The following is a 21,619-nucleotide window of genomic DNA, read 5'->3' on the forward strand; positions in this document are numbered from 1 at the left end:
TTCTTATTCAGACATATACATATAAATAAATTTTATAAGCATCCTCTTATATTTATTGTCTAAATTAATAATAATTTGGACAATAAAATTTCTGAATCTCTGTCCCGATTCAATGTCCAATATCTTAAAAATTATATATATATATATATATATATATATATATATATATATAATTAATGAAAAAAATCTATAAGATGGCGTGCCCATGTCAAGAGCAGTGAAGTTCCCTCTTCTCACCGTACCTCACATTCTTTTTTTTTTCTTTTGAAAAACCATACCTCACATTCTTCACACAGAAGTAGAGGCACCACCCCACCTCCTGGGGCTGGGGGCCACCCATTTCTTGTCCAAACCACTGAAAAAGCTAAGATTTAGTAGTATATATAGACGCATTTCCAAGATCCCAATCTCCCCATCTGTTTAATCTTCACACACATATCCCACAAGATCCAACGTCACTCTCTCAATCTCTCTCTCTCTGATGGGTTTCCCAGCAAATGGCGCGTCGGCTACCGACAAGCCGCTCAAGTTCCTGATCTACGGCCGCACCGGCTGGATAGGCGGCGTGCTTGGGCGGCTCTGCCAGGCCCAGAGCATAGACTTCACTTACGGCTCCGGCCGTCTCGAGAACCGCGCGTCGCTCGTCGCCGACTTGACGGCCGTGAAACCCACCCACGTCTTCAACGCCGCCGGAGTCACCGGCCGACCCAACGTGGACTGGTGCGAGTCCCACAAGGTCGAGACCATCCGGACCAACGTCGTCGGAACTCTGACCTTGGCCGACGTGTGCAGAGAGAAAGGCCTGGTGTTGATCAACTACGCCACTGGGTGTATCTTCGAGTACGATTCGGGTCACCCACTCGGGTCGGGAATCGGGTTCAAGGAGGAGGACACGCCCAACTTCATCGGATCTTTCTATTCCAAGACCAAGGCAATGGTGGGTTTTGTTTGATTTTTTATTTTTGTTGATAAAAATTATTAATTTGATGTGATTTGCATAGCTAGATTTGGTATGTGGTTGCGATAATGGGGTGCATTGAGGATGCACTTGGAGCTTGTGACGTGTTAGATTTAGATCTGGCTGTTTTGATGTGATTTAAGACTGTTTGTAGTTTGTACTAGGAAACAGCTTTGCATGTTGCACACGTGTGTGTTCGTATCTTTAAGCAAATGTAGATCTGACAGAGAGTGTCCGTACTTATGATGACATGGGCTTCTTGAATCTCTCACTTGTGCATGCAATTTTGAGCTGATTGGGATGCTTAATTATGTGGGTTTCTATAGGTTTGAATTGTTTTGTGTCTTGAAACCATGCATGAAGTGTCACATTTGCTTGTTAGGCTTGTTGGTTCGTTTCAGTTTGAAGTAGTGTTACTGCTTGTGATTTGTACGGATTAAGATCTTCAGTAATTTTGGGTTAGCAATTGTCAGAGAGTTTACGTAGAACCTATCCGTCTAAATAAATTTTGGACCGATCAAATTACCTATTTGGGTAAATGGGTCTCATAGAGCTCTCTCACATTTACCGGCCAAATTAGTAGCAATTTGGAAAGCAAAATTGCTGGAGATTTCTATCTAATGTGTACTGCGTGGCAGTTTGTTTTCTATCTTGATCAAATGAAAGTTCTTGTTCATCCCAGAACAAGATCTTAAATATTTATTGTCACAGAATGATACTTTTCTTTCTTTTTTTCTTTTTTCTTTTTGTGATTTTGTACATTTGTTGGTATTTTGGAGGGCGTCTTATGGTTTTTGGTTTGAAAAAGTGTTTTAATGCGACATAAATGTGAAAAAAATGCTGTATTTTGAGTTATTTGTTAATATATTTGTCTTGAAAACAAAGAACAAAAGGATAGAAAACCAAAAACAAACACAGCTAAGTTTCTAGAGAGAGTGATGCTATTTAATAAATTACTATACGTTATACAATTGGATGATGTGGCAGTGCAAATCAGTCCTTGATCAACACTTGTAAAAAATAAAAAAAAATTCAGGGTTAATTTTCATTGCCACGTTATCCTAGTTGTGTTTCAGTCATGTATCGATATACTAAATAGAATTACTTCTCTAAAAAACATTATAAGCATGAGTGGTAAATATAACACAATTCGACGCAATGTGTCATTCTTTTGTAATGTATTTCATAGGTAGGAATGAAGAACAAGATGTATGGTTGATGGCTGTGCTATACATGCATTATTATGGTACTGACTGTGGCTCCAATTTGATATTTTAAAGGTGGAAGATCTTCTCAAGAACTATGAAAACGTCTGTACCTTGCGTGTTAGAATGCCCATCTCAGCCGATTTATCCAACCCACGCAACTTCATCACAAAGATCACTCGATATGAGAAGGTGGTTGACATTCCAAACTCAATGACGATATTGGATGAACTCCTGCCAATCTCCATTGAGATGGCAAAGAGAAACCTCACTGGAATCTGGAACTTCACAAACCCTGGCGTGGTCAGCCACAATGAGATATTAGAGATGTATAGGGAATACATTGACCCCAACTTCACATGGAAGAACTTTACTCTTGAGGAGCAGGCAAAGGTGATCATTGCCCCAAGAAGCAACAATGAGCTTGATGCAAACAAATTGAAGCAGGAATTTCCTGAGCTCTTACCCATCAAGGAGTCCCTCATTAAGTATGTATTCAAACCGAATCAAAAAACTGCTGGGGCTTGAAAGTTTTAGGTTCGAGTTTCTCAGTTTCTCAGTTTCCCTATTGTTATTTGTTCCATCTGTTCGTTTGGGTTGATGCGATCTATCCACCATATGGGTTTCCCCTCTTCCCCATGTGACATGCATGATTGCTCTATTTGAATTTGAATTTTGTATTTGTATTTTGATGATGAATAAACTAGATGGAAGTGATTTTTCAAGGTAGACATTTCTGTAAGTTGTTTATGAAATATAAGTTATTGATGAAAGGGACGAAGCACGAAATATTGGTCCACCTAATTTTATTGAGGTCATATTAATCAATGGAGTCATTAGTATTTTATTTTCAAGAGTCAAGGCTGATTTTGTAATTCAATAAATGGTGTTGCTCTAGATTATTTTGGTTATTCAATAAAAGGGCGTTGCCCTAAATTATGTCAATAAATGGCGCTTGCTTTAGATTTAGTTGAGTCTATTTAAGGATGATTTGTATTCTATTTAAGAATTGATCCTTCTCTCTCCCTCCCTGGTTATTCGTCTCTCCCTTTTAGCTTCTTTTTTCTCTCCATATTTTTCCTACTTTCACTTTGTGATTATGGTGATTATTATTTGTCCTGCATCAGATATTTTTGTTACTGCTTTGTTTGAGATGGGGTAATGACTTGAGTAAGGTAATGATGGTTCACATTCTGCATAAAGCAATGACTTGATCAGGCATTTTTTTGGGGGTTTATACCTGCTCTCTTCCGCCCTTCGTGAGCAATGCCTATGATACATGAGAGAGAGAGAGAGAGAGAGAGAGAGGTGCTATGAACATTTAGCAGTCTTGTTTGAGTTTTATTTCAATCTTGTAGAGGCAGTACAAAGCTGACATGCCATCTTAAATGCACACAAACCACTTTATGGTTTGAAAGAATCGATGGATGGGATTCATTTGTGCTCAAGGATCCCGTTCTTGTGATAAAAGGAGGAACCTTTGAAATCTGGTTTTCTATGAGACATGGAGAAGGTAGAGAATGCAGAACCAGGGAGAATCGTGTAGACCACAACTGGGCTTCTCACCGCATAAACCCCATCAGTCCACACTATTGCTCCTGACATGATAGGCTGCTGTGCAATATTTGGCCCATAGACCTTAACTGTGAACGATTTCTTCTCTCCAATGGCTGAGAAAGACAGGACAGACGGTTCAACTGTAACAGTAATAGGGCCAGGCATGTACCCAGTGATGGTGTAGGTAGAGTATGGTAAGCCAACGTTGGTGACTGTCCTGGTGAACCTAGCTTTAATCGGCTGGCCGTCTTCCACGGCGACAGAGAACGAGGGATAGTTAAGGTCCCAAGCTCTTCCAAGCTGTGTGGTCTTGCAGTAGCTGCTGTTCTCCCCGGTGATGAATTTAGTGTGGTTGTGTTGTAGCCTTGCTTGCAGAGGAAGTCTATGTAGTCTGCCTCATATGCATCATAGACGAGCCCAGGTTCTGTGGCTGGCAACGGGTTGATGTGACCAGATCCGTAAGCAAATTCAAGGTCTTGATGCTTCTTTGAATCCACAATAAAAGCTATTCATGATAGAAATTTGGTTAAGTGAGAGAGATTAAACTCTGCCTTGTCAAATCAAGTTTGTTACTTCACCTGTGGTCATGAGGGCGGATTTAATGGCGGCAGGGGACCAGTTGGGATGGGCAGCCTTAACATATGCAGCTGCACCACTAGTGTGAGGGCAGGACATAGAAGTCCCTGAAATAATGTTGAATTTGACGCTCCTAGTGTCCTTGAAGTCAAGGGAAGGCGGTGCCACCGGAGAGCAAGCCGCAAGAATGTCCACTCCCGGGGCAGTTGGATCGGGCTGCATATCATCCAAACAGGATTTAGACACATCAAGACGTGTTCTAAAACTAAATTTACAGTTGAGAATCATTATGCAAATTAAAGTTTTCAATTCCTAGATCACCTTGATAATGTCGGGTAATACGGTTGGGTCCTCTGGAAGAAAATGATACAACTTAAGGTGCCATGATGTCCTTCCATGTCTCACCAACCAGAATAGTTGCATTTGGGTTTCTATCAAGATTTTGAATTATTTCATTAGGATAACGAAGAAACTATGCTAGGAAGAAATTTCTACCATCAGTGATTGATTTAATGAGAATTAGCATAGAAATATTTACTCAGTTGATCTGATGTAGTCCAAAACTTTGAGGCCATCTTCTGTGCTGATCAGTGTTGCTGGTAATTGGTAATTGAAGGCAAAATCAGTAATGGTCGAGTCAGCCATAATAGTTCCCACACCATTTGCCATTAGAATGCCACTGCCGTCAAAGAGGTTTTCACAAAAGACAATCTTTCCTCGTACTTCGTATGAATTCATGGTACCGGTTGAGCAATATTTTGATGTGTCCGGGTCAACGCCTACAGAGTAGTTTGCAGCATCTCCACCCAAAATCAAGGGAAATGATTTTCCACTGAGGTCGAAGCTATTGATGGAGAGACCCTTCATTGTATTTTTCAAGAAATTAGCATAGTATTGCTAAATGACTACTCTGCTTTGGAATAAAATAACTTCCAACGGAAAAACTAGTGTAGACTTGTCCGTTGCCGAGCACAACTTGGGCAACAAATTTCCTGTCAATGGTGCTGGCAGCAACAGTCAATATCCAAGGCGCATAATTGGCGATGGTTGATGGCGAAGGCCCTGAGTTTCCAGCAGAACATGAGGTCAAAATGCCGTTTTTCATGGCGTGGAAAGACCCAATAGCAATCGGGTCTTCAAAATATGGGAGAAGCCCGCCAAAACCAATGGATACTGAAATAATATCAACTCCATCTGCTATTGCATCGTCAAATGCTGCCAGGACATCTGCTGAGGAACGTCCGGTCGACCAGCAAACTTTGTACATGGCAATCCTTGCGCCGGGAAGTCCACCTCTTGCAGTTCCTTCAGCTAGCCCGAAGTAGCTCGCTCCAGCTACCTCCCTCCCTGCAGCGGTTGAGGAAGTATGGGTTCCATGACCCTCAGAGTCCCTTGGGGATTTGAACTCGGTGACGTCGTGGATGTTTTTGCTGTTGTAGTAACGGGCTCTGATGATCTTGCTGTGATTATAAAACTTCTGTTGAGTTGCCAAACTCAGATGAAAGCCAGAAATGTGAATGGGAGGAAGAGAGCTCACTTGTCGCAGGTGAAGTTGGCACCTTGGCATATACCCTTCCATTTACTGGGTGGAGGGTTAAGCCCTTCTTCACTGAAGCTATCAGATTCTGGCCAGATTCCTGCAACACAAAAAGAGACATGAAAAAACCTCATATTAGAACATTGTCTTTGGTGCTCATCATCATGCAGTGAAAAATGGTGAAAATTGTGTGCTTAATATAATAACCTGTGTCAAGAAGCCCAACAATGACATTTCCTTGTTGAGGGATTCCAACTTTTCCTTTTGTGAAACTCATGTGAAAAACTCTAAACAGATAAATATCACAATTTTATGCGGAATTAACGGATATTTATCAAAGCAAACAATCACCAAAATATAAACAATCACACACAAAGATTTTGGCGACGAAGAGGAAACTTTTTGGAAAACGTTCTAAAAGTAAAACTTCTCCGGAACAGTCAAACCCAGAAAATCACTATCAAAAGATTATCCAAAGATTACAGACACTAGGAACACTTACAACCCTTTGCAAGACCTTGACTCTGTAAAATCGACAAGCCTCCAACTTGTCTCCTTGCTCACAATCTTCTTCAACGTGATTCTCCTTTATCGGACCCTTTCGATAGACTTCAATTAAGCACACAATCAAAACTAACAAAAATCCTCTAAGAGGAATCAATTTGGCTCACAACAAAATAATCACTCAAGCACAGCCTCACACGAACTCTCAGGGGGTGAAAATTCTTGTCTCTCTCTTCTATAATGATGTATATATATCGGTACATCAAACCCTATACCTGGGCCCACTAAAAACATGTTTTTCGGCATAATAGGTATGGGGTGTCTGGACAGGTTAATGGGCTGTCCGGACACAGCCTTGTGGAGCAAAAATAAGGTTTCTGGAATTGCGGTCCGGACACTGGAAGGCCTGTCCGGACCCGGCCTGTCCAGTCTTGATCAAAAGCTCCGATTGATGGGTGTTTGTGGTCCGATTGAGCTGAAATTTTGCAGGGACGTTCATAACACATGAATCTACATTATGAACGGTGTAGATTGGATTCTGAGCATTCTATATCAGTGTTTGATCCTGTGAACAGTAGCATTTGCATTTTGGAACTGAATTAAGCCAACACAAGAACTAACAAACTCCCCCTTTAGCAATTCAATGACAAAACCAAAATGTCGAGCCAATCCCATCATCTCCCCATATTTACTCCCCCTTTTTGTCACAGAATGACTAAAGGTCTTCATGTTTCCTGAAACACTTCACAAAATACATCAAGGCATATGTGGAACAAGAAGACATAAATAAAACTCATAATAAAAAAAATGACGTAGAATGCATGATCATAAAGAAACATCAGCAAAACTCCCCTTAATGTATGACTCAATTAACAACAAGAAACTGGAAATGCAAAACATATTTCTCCCCTCAAAAGTCAAATAAACACACATAATATACACATCAATGACTCATGTATTACACAATGAATATCCCAAACATGCCCCAAATATGCAAAATATACATGAGACTAGAAATGGCAAGAAACTCATATTGCTTAACCTAAGCCAAGAAAATGTTCCATTCAATCCATGCTTGTGTGGTGTGTGTGTGTAAGAAATCCAAAGAGAAAAATTTTCAACTTACAAAATGAGGAGAAAGTTTCACCAAAATAAGGTTTTGACAAGTATATCAAATCAAAAGTCAAACCTTATCATACTAGGGCCTAGTCACTCTCATCCTATACATTTCTCTTTGTAAAACAATTTGCACAAGTTTGATACAGTGAAATAAATTCCTTTTGGAATATAATCTTTTGATTTTATTTGTTTCACTATTTTGTTTATTTTTCTCTTTGAGAAAGTGTCCTTAAACTTTTGGTGCTTATCACAAAAGAGAAAGCATGAATTTTTAAGCCCTAAGTTCAACTAGCATATGGTCAATTTGAAAAATATGACTAGTTAAAAACCTCATATGGTTACCTAACAGACCTCACAAATAAAGTGAAACAAAACCTCAATTTAAGCTTAAATGTGCACAAGAGATAAAGTATAGGCAAAATGTACCACATAAGCTCAAGCTTTAGGTAAACACAAAAACAAGTCCATTAACACAAATTTTCATCTCATGCATATTAAGAACATTCCAAGACGCAAGGAATTAAATCCATGAAAGCAACATGAGAAATTAATGGACTATCTAGGTGCATAAGACAAAAGAAAGAAAAGAAAACAATCAAAGTAACATATTTTTGTCTTTTTGAAATTTTTCACAAAAGAAATGTACATGAACGAAAACAATTTCAAAACAAAATAAAACAAAGATGCAATGAAAAACGAAAAACAACATGCTCTAGGATATACAAAGATATGCAAGAAAATCAATCCTAGGCATGTGGGTGACTCACCTAACATAAGCTGAGATCATCACCATTCCCCTTTAAGGGGTGAATGGTATCATCCTTCCTAACCCAAACTTGAGAAATCTTAGGTCTAGACTTATGACTTTGCTCAAACTTATCTAGGCTAGACAACACTTCTCTCATCATTATGATCAAACCCTCACTTTTTTTCATAGAATAGGAATTTTCATTTATATGCACATGAGGTTTCAAATTAAAACAGTGAAGTCGAATGTGACCCACTTTGCCACAGTGATGACATGTAGGGACAAACCTTTGAGAAGGTAATTTCCTAGGAGGATGCACGACTCTAGGTGTAGGGTAAGATGCATGATGCTCAATGTAGATTTTCTTACCTTTCTTACCTTGAGGAGTCGGAGCAACTACTTGCTTTTCTCCACTTGAAGATTCTTCTATTTTCACTGGTTTAACAAAAACAGTCTTTGAAGTAGAAGCACGGTTAGAAGACAAATAAGCACTTTTATCAAATCCTAAGCCAGATCTATCGCTAGAATGCTTTTGAATATGCAACATTTTATCAAGCTTTTCACTAGAGAATTTACTCAAGTGATTTCTAGATGCAATCAGATCATTTTGAAGGGATTTATTTTTAGCAATTAACACATGATGTTCAGATTTGAGAGTATTGCAAACAGCATGTGAATTACTCAAAGATTTCAACAAATTATCCCTTTCAAGCTCAAGATTCTTAAAATCCTTAACAATTTTCAAGTTAGTATTTCTAAGCATAGAAAACTTTTCCATTAAATTGTTAAAGGAGTTTTGAAGATCATTAACCCTATTTGATTCATTATCAGAGGCAGACTGAACATCTGATTGATTAGAATCATCAGAATCATAGGATGCAACAAAAGCCATATAATTAGGAGTTTCTTCCTCATCGGTGTCACTCAAGGTAATATTGAAGGCTTTTTTGTCTTTTAGCTTATTACTCTTGAGATTAGCACAATCATTGCGAACATGACCATAGCCAGAACACTCATAATATTTTGGACCACGTGGGTCTCTTTCATTTCTTTCCTGAGTACTTCCTTTTTGTTTTCCAAATCTCTTGGAAATTCTATGTTCATTCTTATAAAACTTTCTAGCTATCAAGGCAAGTTCCTCATCATCTGGTGATTCCTCATCAGATAACTCATCAGAGTTCTTCCTAAGAGTTCTAAGGGCAAGATCCTTATTTTTCCTAGGTTGAGGCAAAGAAAACTCATAAGTCTGAAGGGCACCAACTAACTCTTCTATCCTCATGGTTTCCAGATTAGTGCATGACTCAATGGCTATTACCTTCATTCTGAATCTTTTAGGGAGTGATCTCATGACCTTTCTAATAATCTTAGCATCAGAAACTTTCATTTAATGTCTCATCCTCTAACATTTTAATTTCCTCAAACTTAGAAACTAACATTTGAAGTTTTGAAGCTTTAACAGGATTTGTTCCTTCATAAGTAGTTTCTAGGATCTCTCATGCATCTTTGCCACTATCACAATTTGAAATTTTGGAGAACTCAGTTTGTGAAATTGCCAAGTATAGAGCATTCATAGCTTTGTCATTCGCCATACGAGTTTGTTTTTCATCATTAGACTATTCAGCTGTCGGCTTATCTAGAGCTTTAAATCCAGATTCAATGACATGCCAAACGTCTATAGATTTTAAGAAAAATCTCATACGGGACTTCCAATAGCCATAATTTGATCCATCAAAATTAGGCACAGTGTTAAGGGTTTGAGACATCTTAAACAAGAAACAAATATCACACTCAGGAATTTTATCCTTCACGGAGTGAACCCGCTCTGATACCAATTGAAAAACTCTAAACAGATAAATATCACAATTTTATGCGGAATTAACGGATATTTATAAAAGCAAAACAATCACCAAAATATAAACAATCACACACAAAGATTTTGGTCACAAAGATTTTGGTGACAAAGAGGAAACCTTTTAGAAAACGTTCTAAAAGTAAAACCTCTTCGGGGCAGCCAAACCCAGGAAATTACTATCAAAAGATTATCCAAAGATTACAGACATTAGGAACACTTACAACCCTTTGCAAGACCTTGACTCTGTAAGATCGACAAGCCTCCAACTTGTCTCCTCACTCACAATCTTCTTCAACGTGATTCTCCTTTATTGGACCCTTCCGATAGATTTCAATTAAGCACACAATCAAAACTAACAAAAATCCTCTAAGAGGAATCAATTTGGCTCACAAAAAATTACTCACTCAAGCACAGCCTCACGCGAACTCTCCGAGGGTAAAAATTTGTACCTCTCTCTTCTATAATGATGTATATATATCAGTACATCAAACCCTAGACCTGGGCCCACTAAAAACATGTTTTTGGGCATAATAGGTATGGGGTGTCCGGACATGTTAATGGGCTGTCCGGACATGGCCTTGCGGAGCAAAAATAAGGTTTCTGGAATTGCGGTCCGGACACGGGGAAGGCCTGTCCAGACCTGACCTGTCCAGTCTTGATCAAAAGCTCCGATCAATCGGCGTTTGTGGTCCGATTGAGCTGAAATTTTGCAGGGATGTTCATAACACATGAATCTACATTATTAACGGTGGAGATTGAATTCTGAGCATTCTATATCAGTGTTTGAGCCTGTGAACAGTAGCCTCTGCATTTTGGAACTGAATTAAGCGAACACAATAACTAACACCATGAAATCCCATGATCTTGTAGTGTGAAGCTGCAGTTTATGGTTTGGAATCACTAAAATTACACCTTCCATCTCTGTAACACATACATGTCTATTGCTTTAAGCACAGATCGAACATGGAAATAATATAGTTCATTCCTTGCTACTTGTTAGACAATCTCATCACCTGAGAATTTTGCAACTTCTTCATCAGTTAATTTAGCTGCAAATCCGTTAAAGCTCTTCCCATACCTGTAGATTAGTGACTCTTTGGCCGATGAAGTACTGCAATTGGAAAAAAAAGGTGTATGCTTAAGATAATTCATAAGCAACGCAATTCTAAGCGGGCCAAGGGGGTGTTTGCCCTTTCTCTACCCTTCTTGCCTCCACCATTGTGAAAAAATGTTATAATGTGACATAAAGGTAAAAATTGCTTTAATGTTTTTAAGAGTGTATTATATTTTTAGGTTTTTGTTAATATATTTATCTTGAGAACAGAAAACAAAAGACCAAATAAAATCACAAACAAACGTTGCCTAAGAATAAAGGCTAAAAGTAGTAACCTTCCAAGTACTCTTTCTAGCATGGAATAGTGGGTTGATGAACCAAAAATACCTCGAGGCCTCTCTCCCATGTATACAATGTGAATCTATATTTAGCACAATTTAATTCCTAAAGAATCCCATGTTGAATAGCTTTGGAGTCTTGACATTCAAAGTAGTATTACATGTGACTGAGAAGAGCAATTTACCTTCCTTTCCTGGCCATGGCAGCTCTGCAGAAGAACTGCAAGCAGTAATGGGTACAGAAGAACATGTAGCCCTGCATTGGCCATTGGCATTAAGCTTTGTTCAACTACAGAGTGTTTAGTTGATGCCATGCAAAATAATATGTCCAAGGTTTTTATATAAGAGATATTGAAACTCTTGTTGTCTCCTCTTTTGTTGTTTCTCACTTTATTATTATCCCCAAATTATGTTTTTTTTTTAAAAAGAGCTAATTTGTGATCTTGGTTCCACAATATTTGGACATCAATCATCTCACATGACTAATTGGACAGAGTTGTGCAAATACCCTCTACATTAGCAGCAAAATCAAATAAATTTTTCTTCTTTACTCAAATAAATTCTACAATAACTTCTCTTATGTTTTCTCTATAACATTTAAATATTCTTTAAATTAAATGTTCGGAAAAAGAGAGAAGAAAGATAAATCATTTAAATATTGTTTCAAATAAACGTCAAGAGGAAAAAGAAAAGAAAGAGAAAGACTTTTTTATATTAAAATAATGTTAAGGGAACCAAATGTGATACCATAAATCTAAGGTAACAATTTTGCTTTCGTTGGTGTTCCCTTGGTTTATGAAATACTACGAGAGATTTTTTTAAGAGATTTTTTCAACATTTAGGAAAGCTGTTGTTACTGCTCATATCATTTTTGTTAAATTGGATTGACATTTCCTAACTATTATACTCCGTTATCATATGTGTAAAAATACAATTATTTCTTTTAGATAAAATAAAGTTCTTTTTTTTTTTTTAAATTAAAAAAAAAAAATCCACCCTATATATATATATATTGGCAGACCCGGTAAAAAAAATATTAAAAAATTCTTTAAACATTTTTATGCCAAAAATTTAAGCGCGCCCATGGTAATTTCAATTCTTTGAGCCAGATGTGGGTCTATCATGTGCTACAACTTGCCCACTATCTCATTTTAATAATAAACAATTAGTCCATCATATGCTACAACTTCTCTCCTATATTAAAAATAATTTTCTCTCTCTCCATGCATGTGCTACAAACCGTTGGATGTTATTCACCGGTTTTGATGCTAGAGGGAAAAAATAATAAAGAAAGAAAGAATAAAAAAATGAATAGAGAAATAATATTTAAATGATAGGAAAAGATTATTTAAATGAGATAATAAAAGTAATAAGTTAAAATGCTGAGCTGGATGTGGGTGTTTTAAAAAAGTAGGTAGCTAAAATAGATAAATGCGGTTTTTTTGGCAAAATTTAGACTCTAGTTTCTTCTCTGTAGACTCCAATCTCTAATGTGATTTATGCTTTGAGATTTATGGCTTTTCTAAAAGAAATAGTTGTGGCTAACAACCCACTAAAAGGTACTCATTTTTCTTAGACACTACTAGTCATTTAATTGTGCTTAGTTTATCTCGCAAGTAGTTTAAATTATTATGTGTTTGTGACGTTGTTAGATGAAGATTTTTAATAGTTACTTTGATTTTTATTTTTTTACATATATTATGGTATAATTTACTTTTTTATTGTATTTACCATATTATAGGAAAAAAATTATCATTATGTTTTATTATTTTTTTGCGCCCCCTAGTAACTCCAATTTCTAGATCCGCCGCCAATATATATATATATATATATATATATATATATATATATATAGTGGTTAAATGTTTACTTTTCCTCGTTAGTAACAATATAAGCATCATGTTTGTCCTAAGTTTTGCAACAACGTTCCCTTGAGACTTGAGAATTAATGACCGTCCCTCCCCATTTTCACTTTGCAGGCTCCATTAAGTTACGGAAATACATTTTTTAATAAAACTTTTTCTGTCTCCTTTTTATATATTTATGCTAGATAATATATTTTTATTTATAACTATTATTTAATATTGATATAGTAGTCACAATCTGGGATCGAGCTGGGATGACCGATATAGGCCAAAGCCCCCCAACTCGTTTGAAAAATGTGTTTTTGAAGGCCCTACCGATACATTTTGTGGCCCTGCCCATTAAAATTTCCACACCTATGCAAGCACAACTACTCTGTGTTTGTACATGTGAAAGGGAGAGGGAGAGAGAGAGAGAGAGATGAAGCAATTAAGAGCAAGCCTTGGGACAGAACTCAAGCTTCCATGTCCATGGGTGGTGATATAAGTGTTGAGTTTTTCATCTTTTTCAGGAGACCATAGACCTGTTTGTTGCAGCAACAATTGTAACGCCCCCAAAACTAACATTGGCCAGCTTGGCAAAGTTAATGGCAATTGCCCCACAATGAGTCAACTAGTGACTAAATGAGGAATCGCCCATCTAGGCATTATCAGAGTTAATGCATAAGAAGGTGAAAGATAAATCCGAGAAACTTTTAAATATCATGGAACAAGTATATTCCTCGAAATTAAAGACATAGAGCAACTAACAACAATATAAACAAACTTGATGATAGCATGAAGATTCTTAAACAAAGACCGTAGCGGCATCCGCGCCACTTCTGGGTTTTAGAAACACTCCCTAAAAGAGTAATAACAGCGTAAGTCTAAAACTTAGTAAGTAACCTTACAATTAGAGATGACATGAGCTTGTTATTATTATTATTATTGAGCTGAATAAACGTGCAATTTTTAGTAAACATTTAAAAAGAGGTGTTGTCTCCATTAATACATCAAAAAAATATTGTTTGGTTAATAAAAGAGTGGTGTACTCTCGGCGGCAATCGCCTAAGTATTTTAATGCATAAAACTAATGATTTATAGGTCGTAACTATCATATATGGTCTACCCGAGATATTACCCATTCTTAGTAGGGTTGGTGTCGTCCCAAGGGACCTGTAATACAATACCGATGTCTCGAATATTGTACGCTACCGTACATAACACTAGTGGCATGACGAAGTCCGACCTTGGATAACCCACACCATTAATGATATCCGTTATGTAGTGACCGCCCATTAAAGCTTAACTGGTCACGAAATAACCATTAGATCCAAGGCTCATATAACATACACACATTTGACCATAAAATCAAGTCTATATAGTAAGCCCATTGTCATTATACCGCACGTACCGGTGTACCATGTCATACAATGCATCTTATCAATGAGTTATTAAGCAGTTACCAAATTATTATAAAAAGTAGACATGTTCATATTATGCGTGTGGTCAATCAATTGACTTATCCTACATTTTTAAGGAAAGTGTTCATAAATGGTTACTTACCTTGTACGCTTGCTTAAGTTTTCAGACATTGCGAATCCCTGTTATAACGAAACATGACTCATAGTTATAAGCTGTACTAAAAAACTCTAGGGGGTCCATATATCGAAAAAGGGTGTTATGACCCTGTAGGCATTTATGGGGTTAAGGAGCACGAGAGCCAGCCTTTAGTCGAGTGCTCATTCCCTAGGACGATCGTTCGTCCAGGGGCTACGTTTTAGCCAAAAAGTGCCTAAATACTCCTAGGCTCCTATCTAAAACTATGGGTTGGCCCTTCTTCCTAATCTCCTAACAAGGCAAGTAAAATACAAGAATTCAAGAGGAGTTTGAAGCTTTCTAAAACACTTTTTGCATATGCTAAATGGGTCCGTTTTAAGCACAAAAACATAACACAAGTGTTCCTAATGGCATCTTTCAAAAACACTTTTTGAAGCAAGTCTTATTAACAAGAAAATGACACAAAGGCTTGCCATAACACCAAAAGGTTTAAAACATTAAAGGAATATTTATGACTTTAAGGAAATGCTTAGGCTCATTATAAAACAAGAACTTGACAACATAATAACAAGAAGGTGTACAGATTACTTCAACAAGTAAGTTCCTTAAGAGTGCTCTTCCCTTCTTCCCAAGTCACTCACACGGCTCACACACTCTCACTAATCCAACAAGGTTTTCCCCAAGGTTTCTATAGCTGAAAAATCGAATGAGGTTGGGTGGTATTTATAGGGGAGGAAAGCTGAGGGCAAAATGAGAATTCTACCAGAAAGGAACGAGCGCTCGTGTGGTCCTCAGTCGAGCGCTCGTGTACTGTTCACAACAAGCCAAAAATGCTTTTCAGATGTGCATTTCGGGTATTAACCAAGTGTCTAAAAATGGTTAACGAGCGCTTGTGTGTACTATTCATGCGAGCGCTCGTGTGCTATTCATAAAAAGCCAAAAGTGTTAAAAGTACAGTTTTCACGAGGGTGCGCATGAGGTTCAAACGAGCGCTTGGTGTAGTTCCCTGGGCGAGCGCTAGTCCAAAGAAGGTGGACTTGGGCTTTGCTTGCAGAAAGGCCCTAAAGGCTTTGGCTCATCAATGAAGATTTTAAGGCTTCTATTTTGGGCTTGTTTTTTCATAAATCACTAGCTTTAAGGAATTTTTAATTCTTTCATAATCACCTATTTATGAAAGATATTTAAGATCCACAACAAAATAACAAAAATGTATTGTTTAATAGAGAGATAGAGGAAATACATGGTGACCACAAGTGCATGAACTCTAGACTATTGAAAATGAGTAAGGGCTTATGATTAGGAAGCCTATTTTTTCTAACTTCTCATTTTTTTTCATTTTTTCTTTGTTGATTTGACATTACTTTTTTTCAATTCAACTCAAAATTTTACAACTCAACTCAAGAATTTTTTAGTTCAACTAAAAAAATATAAGTAATAAAAATTTTAAAAATCAAATATATATATTTGGAAGTGGCTTTTTTTTTTTTTTTTTTTTTTCATTTATACTTTGGCCTTACCCATTACACTTTCTAGCTCTATCCTTGGTCACAATTATAGACCATCTAATCTAATGATTGATTGAAACCGTTGCATCACCATTGTGAGATAATTGTGAGATAAAAATGTGATTAATTTCTAATATTACCCGTTTGTATTTTCTTTTTAAGTAATGCTATGTATACAATGATCTCAATAATTTTAAAGAAATTATAAATTCTCAAATTATATAAATTAAATTTTTTTTTTCTAAAACAACGTGAAAAATGCTACCAAATAAAAAAGTGAAAAGTTATTAATAAAAATTGAGTATATTTTTATCTGGTTCTTGCCCTTAATGTCGTAGAAAAGTTTTAAGCCAAAAACTATTTTTTGATTTACTAAGAAGTGTCTCTTTAAAAAAGGATCAAAAATAATAATAATAATAATAATAATAATAAAAAGCCTTCTAATATATATATATATATATATTTTTTACTTCTTGGTGTACCATCTTTCTTTTACGGCAATGGCTTCTGACAAGGCTAGGAGGGCTGCTTCATCTAAGATTTCTCTCAATTCTTCTTGAGGCAATACATGTCGATGGTGACTTGTTAGAGGGTAAATCCCTCTGCAACTTCTTGAGACTGGGCATCTTGATCTTGAATTTCTGGTAGTCTCCATATGTGAATCTGGACTGCTGGGAGGAAATCTTCTAATTGCATATGCTAAGTGACTTCATCCATAACGTGGATTTCTTCAACAGAATCTTGGACATCTGTGCATGCAACTAATCCCAAATTAACAAGCTCATTAAGCTCACATTTATTAATTAGGGCAGGGTGCTTAACCCAAAGCATATGGTATTATTGTTCATGATATCCATGAACTAGCACGGTTCCGTCTATGAGTTCTTCTCTAAAAGACTTTGGATTATGATCTCCAATAATTTCAACTCTCAAATTTCAAAATTAAAATGGCTTTGAAAGTCCTCCGATTATAAAGGTGATGTTATCTATAAAAATTGAGCATCTTTTTACCATGTTCTTGCTCTTTATATTTTCTAGCTGTCTCCGGCTGAAAGCATTCTTGCTGAAAAATCCATGAATAATCTTTTCTTTTTTTTCTTTTTTTTTTTCTTTTTTTTTTTTTTTTTTTTTTTTCATGATGAATAACAATTTCATACCACACAAAGAGCAAACCAAGCTCGAACAAGCAACTAACAAAATCCATCAACAAACACCCAACTATATGTTAGGAAATTAATCATATTTCCCAAGACCCGTGAGATGCGAAAAATAAAAGAATGCGGAATAATAAAGATAAGCAATCACACACGACACAAAGATTTAAGTGGTTCGGCTTAACAAGCCTACATCCACTGGCGGAGACGACCCAGAGAAAATTCACTATCAAAAGATGAGTACAAGAGAGTAACAGGGTGAGAAAATCACTCAAACCCAAAGCCTCAAATACACCCAATTCTCACTTTGCCCAAAGGAGAATAATAACAAAAAGGGAAAAACAAACTCTCTCTTTTTCTTGCTCTCACCTTTTCTTTCTCTCAATTGCTTTTGGCACACCAAAGCAAATATTACTTTGATTTTTTGCACACTTCATTGCTGCACAGCACTTGCCTTTATATAGGAGTACATAGTCGGTGCTTTTTTCCTACTAAAAGTCTAACAAGAAGACCCAAACGTGTAGGACAAAGACTCCAACTCCAACTATGAAAAGGGAACTCCAAACCTTGTATAACACAACAAAACCTCTTGGGTCCCACCCCTAGATTCAAGGCACACGTTCCCAACAATCTCCCACTTGACTTGAATCCTACCAAGTCGCAACATAGTGAATCTCCTCCGGATGTCTCCTCCGCCTATCTTCAAGCTCGAAGACCAACTGAAGCTGCGCATAGCTTCAGTTTCTCAATAGTCACACCTTTTGTCAACATGTCTGCTGGATTCTCAGTTCCACGAATCTTCTCAAGTAACAATTGTCCACTTTCAAGAAGAGATCGAATGAAGTGATACCTTAACTGTATATGCTTTGTTCTTGAATGATACGCCGGGTTCTTCGCAAGAAAAATGGCACTCTGATTATCACTGTGTAGAATGCCCTTCTCATTCTTCTTTCCCAACTCATCCAAAAAACCTTATACCCAAACCATCTCCTTTCCAGCTTCTGTCACGGCCACATACTCCGCCTCTGTAGTGGAAAGAGCTACAATTTTCTGTAACCTTGAGGTCCAACACACAGCAATACCTCCTAGAGTATATACAAACCCTGTAGTACTTTTTCTGCTATCAACATCACCCGCTATATCAGCATCCACGTAACCCTGCAGCTTCAATTCTGCACCTGTGAAGCAAAGGGACATATCTGAAGTTCCTCTCAGATATCGCAAAATCCACTTGACTGCCTCCCAATGCTGCTTCCCTGGATTACTCATGTAACTGCTCACAACTCCCACTGCATGTGTAATATCCGGTCTAGTACAGACCATTGCATACATCAGACTTCCGATAGTTGAGGCATAAGGTACCTTGCTCATGTATGCTTTCTCTTGATCTGTCTTCGGTGACTGATCCTTGGTTAGTCTAAAGTGACTCCCCAAGGGTGTGCTCACTGACTTAGCTTCATTTATGCTAAATCTGTTGAGAATCTTCTTCACATATTCTGTCTGTGAAATCTTCAGTGTACTATTGGCCCTGTCCCTGATGATTCTCATCCCAAGGATTTGTTTAGCAGCACCCAAATCCTTCATTGCAAACTGCTTTGACAGCTGGTTCTTCAACTTGTTGATGTCTTCCATACTGGCCCCTGCAATGAACATATCATCTACGTACAGAAGTAGAATAATGTAAGAGTTCTTAAGACTCTTGACATAGCAGCAATGATCTGCATTGCATCTTGTGAACCCAGTACTGCACATGAAACTATCAAAATTCTTGTACCATTGTCTTGGAGCTTGTTTCAGCCCATACAAGCTTTTCCTCAGTTTGCACACTAAACTCTCCTTCCCTTGCACTGTGAATCCCTGTGGTTGCTGCATATAAATTTCTTCCTCCAACTCACCATGAAGGAACGCCGTCTTCACATCTAACTGCTCTAGATGTAAGTTCTCCACCGCCACAATACTCAGCACAATTCTGATGGTTGTCATCTTCACCACTGGAGAGAATATGTCTGTGTAGTCAATTCCTTCTTTCTGCTGGAATCCCTTGACTACCAATCTTGCCTTGTAGCGTTTGCTACCATCATGTTCACCCTTTATTCTGAACACCCATTTGTTGTGCAAAGCCTTTTTACCTGCTGGCAACTCAGTCAGCTCCCAGATCTGGTTAGTCAATAATGAGTTCATCTCATCCTTCATGGCTAACTCCCACTTGATTGAATCTTCAACCTCCAAGGCTTCAACAAACGTCTCTGGCTCACCGCCATCCGTCAACAAAATATGAAATAGGGAGGGTGAAAAACGCTGTGGAGATCTAATGGTTCTAGTAGATCTACGGACAGCCATTGTCGGTGTACCCTGTTCAGTCTCTTGATCTACTGTTTCTTCAACTTCTAGACCATTTTCAGTTTCTGAATCCTTATCAACTTCTGAATTCCTTTTCTGAGCTGCACCTTTCTAACACAACAAAACCTCTTGGGTCCCACCCCTAGATTCAAGGCACACGTTCCCAACACTATACACAGAAAATCTCTACTATACAGCTACAACAACAAAAGAACCACTAAATCCGAGAAGAAATAGAACTCCAGAGACAGCAAGAAACACTAAAACATCCCTTACGTCAACAAACACAAAACCTCATATATAAGGAATCCATCTTTGTTCAACAATTCTACAACCAAATTACAGAATAACAGGCTGCATTTACAAGGAGGAGGATGAATCTTTTCCTCCTTACAAGGATGGCATAAACTTGATGCCCCAGCCTCACAAAATCTACCTCTCTGAAATTGCAAGCAAAAGCAGCAACCAGTAAAGAACAAAACAGCAGGCACCATAAAACATTAACAGCCAGCAGACTCCAATGCAGAAAACAACCCCATCCAGCAGATCGGCACAGAAAATCAACAACAAAAGTGCAATAAACCAGCACCACAAGAAACCAACAAAACAATCCAGCTACAAGAAAGCCCAAGAACAAAACAAACCCTCTCCTCCAACTAAGAGTTCAGCAGCAAATAGCAATACAAAACAATTTGAAACAAAACAACCAGCCAAAACCAACTAGTAGCATCAACACCACCTAGACCTCCCAGCAGAGGCAGAAACCCCACAGAACCTCCCAGCCCATTCACACTAGAAGTTCATTGACTGTAGAAGCTTTAAACTTTCCCTTTGCCTTCCCCATAATTCTGGTACTTATCTCCCATTGAATCTGAATCATAATTTGCTTTTAGTCTTCAGAATCTGAAGAAGTATCTTCATAATTTCTATTTATCCAATTTTCTGCAAAAATTTCATCTATGCTAAGCCATAGCAAAGTTAATTCTTTCTCCAAGTGTATCTACTTTAACTCCATTTTCCCCTGTCCATCTACTATAACTGTATAAAAGGGCATCTCCAATCAAAGGAATCTTTCTAAAATAACCATCTAGGTAGTATAGGGTAAATTCTCCTACCTGATAGTACAATTTACAATAATTGTTCGAGTAAGGTAGAATTTCTTCAATGTCACGAATTCTTAGTAAACTAAGCTGTCTTTCAGCTCGTTCCTTTTCTGATTCTACTCTAAACCCTATGAATTCTGCTTCAATGAGTCTCACGTAAGCATCTACACTTCTTTCTTCACTCGATTCATTAACAAGTCCTTCTTTTCTAGCAACATGCTTAGGATCTTTGCTTTCCTTCAAGGATTTAAGGAACTGTGCTACATTTCCTTTTAGGCTAAGTTCTGCATATCTATGGCAATTCTTTGCATCCCAACTTGGATAGTGAGCAAAGCATATCTCCATATGACGTCTCCATTCTTCTAAGCCTTGTTTCTTATTTTCAACATTATCTAGATTAAGGTATATTCCTACGGTTGTAATAGGAATAACCGGCATCTTCGTCTGATTTTCTGGGTAAGCCATCTTCTTCTGATTTTGATAACGAATTCTTAGAAAACTAAGCTGTCTTTCAGCTCGTTCCTTTTCTGATTCTAGGCTAAACCCTATGAATTCTGCTTCAAAGAGTCTCACGTAAGCATCTACGCTTCTTTCTTCACTCGATTCATTAACAAGTCTTTCTTTTCTAGCAACATGCTCGGGATCTTTGCTTTCCTTCAAGGATTTAA

The 21,619-nt window shown here is 37.5% G+C and overlaps 1 protein-coding gene and 1 pseudogene across 1 annotated transcript; one reads left to right on the forward strand and one right to left on the reverse strand.

Annotated features, from left to right (window-relative positions):
* The first annotated feature begins 274 nt into the window (after window positions 1-274).
* NRS/ER (nucleotide-rhamnose synthase/epimerase-reductase) lies at window positions 275-3,010 on the forward strand. The gene is made up of 2 exons (XM_059586409.2): window positions 275-937; window positions 2,239-3,010. The coding sequence occupies exons 1-2, from the start codon at window positions 482-484 to the stop codon at window positions 2,689-2,691; spliced, it is 909 nt and encodes a 302-aa protein (XP_059442392.1). The 5' UTR covers window positions 275-481; the 3' UTR covers window positions 2,692-3,010.
* A 587-nt stretch (window positions 3,011-3,597) lies between these two features.
* LOC148586764 (cucumisin-like) lies at window positions 3,598-10,977 on the reverse strand (annotated as a pseudogene).
* Between the last annotated feature and the right edge of the window lie 10,642 nt (window positions 10,978-21,619).

Source organism: Corylus avellana, chromosome 3, assembly GCF_965113065.1.
Source record: "Corylus avellana chromosome 3, dhCorAvel1.hap1.2, whole genome shotgun sequence".
NCBI lineage: Eukaryota > Viridiplantae > Streptophyta > Magnoliopsida > Fagales > Betulaceae > Corylus > Corylus avellana.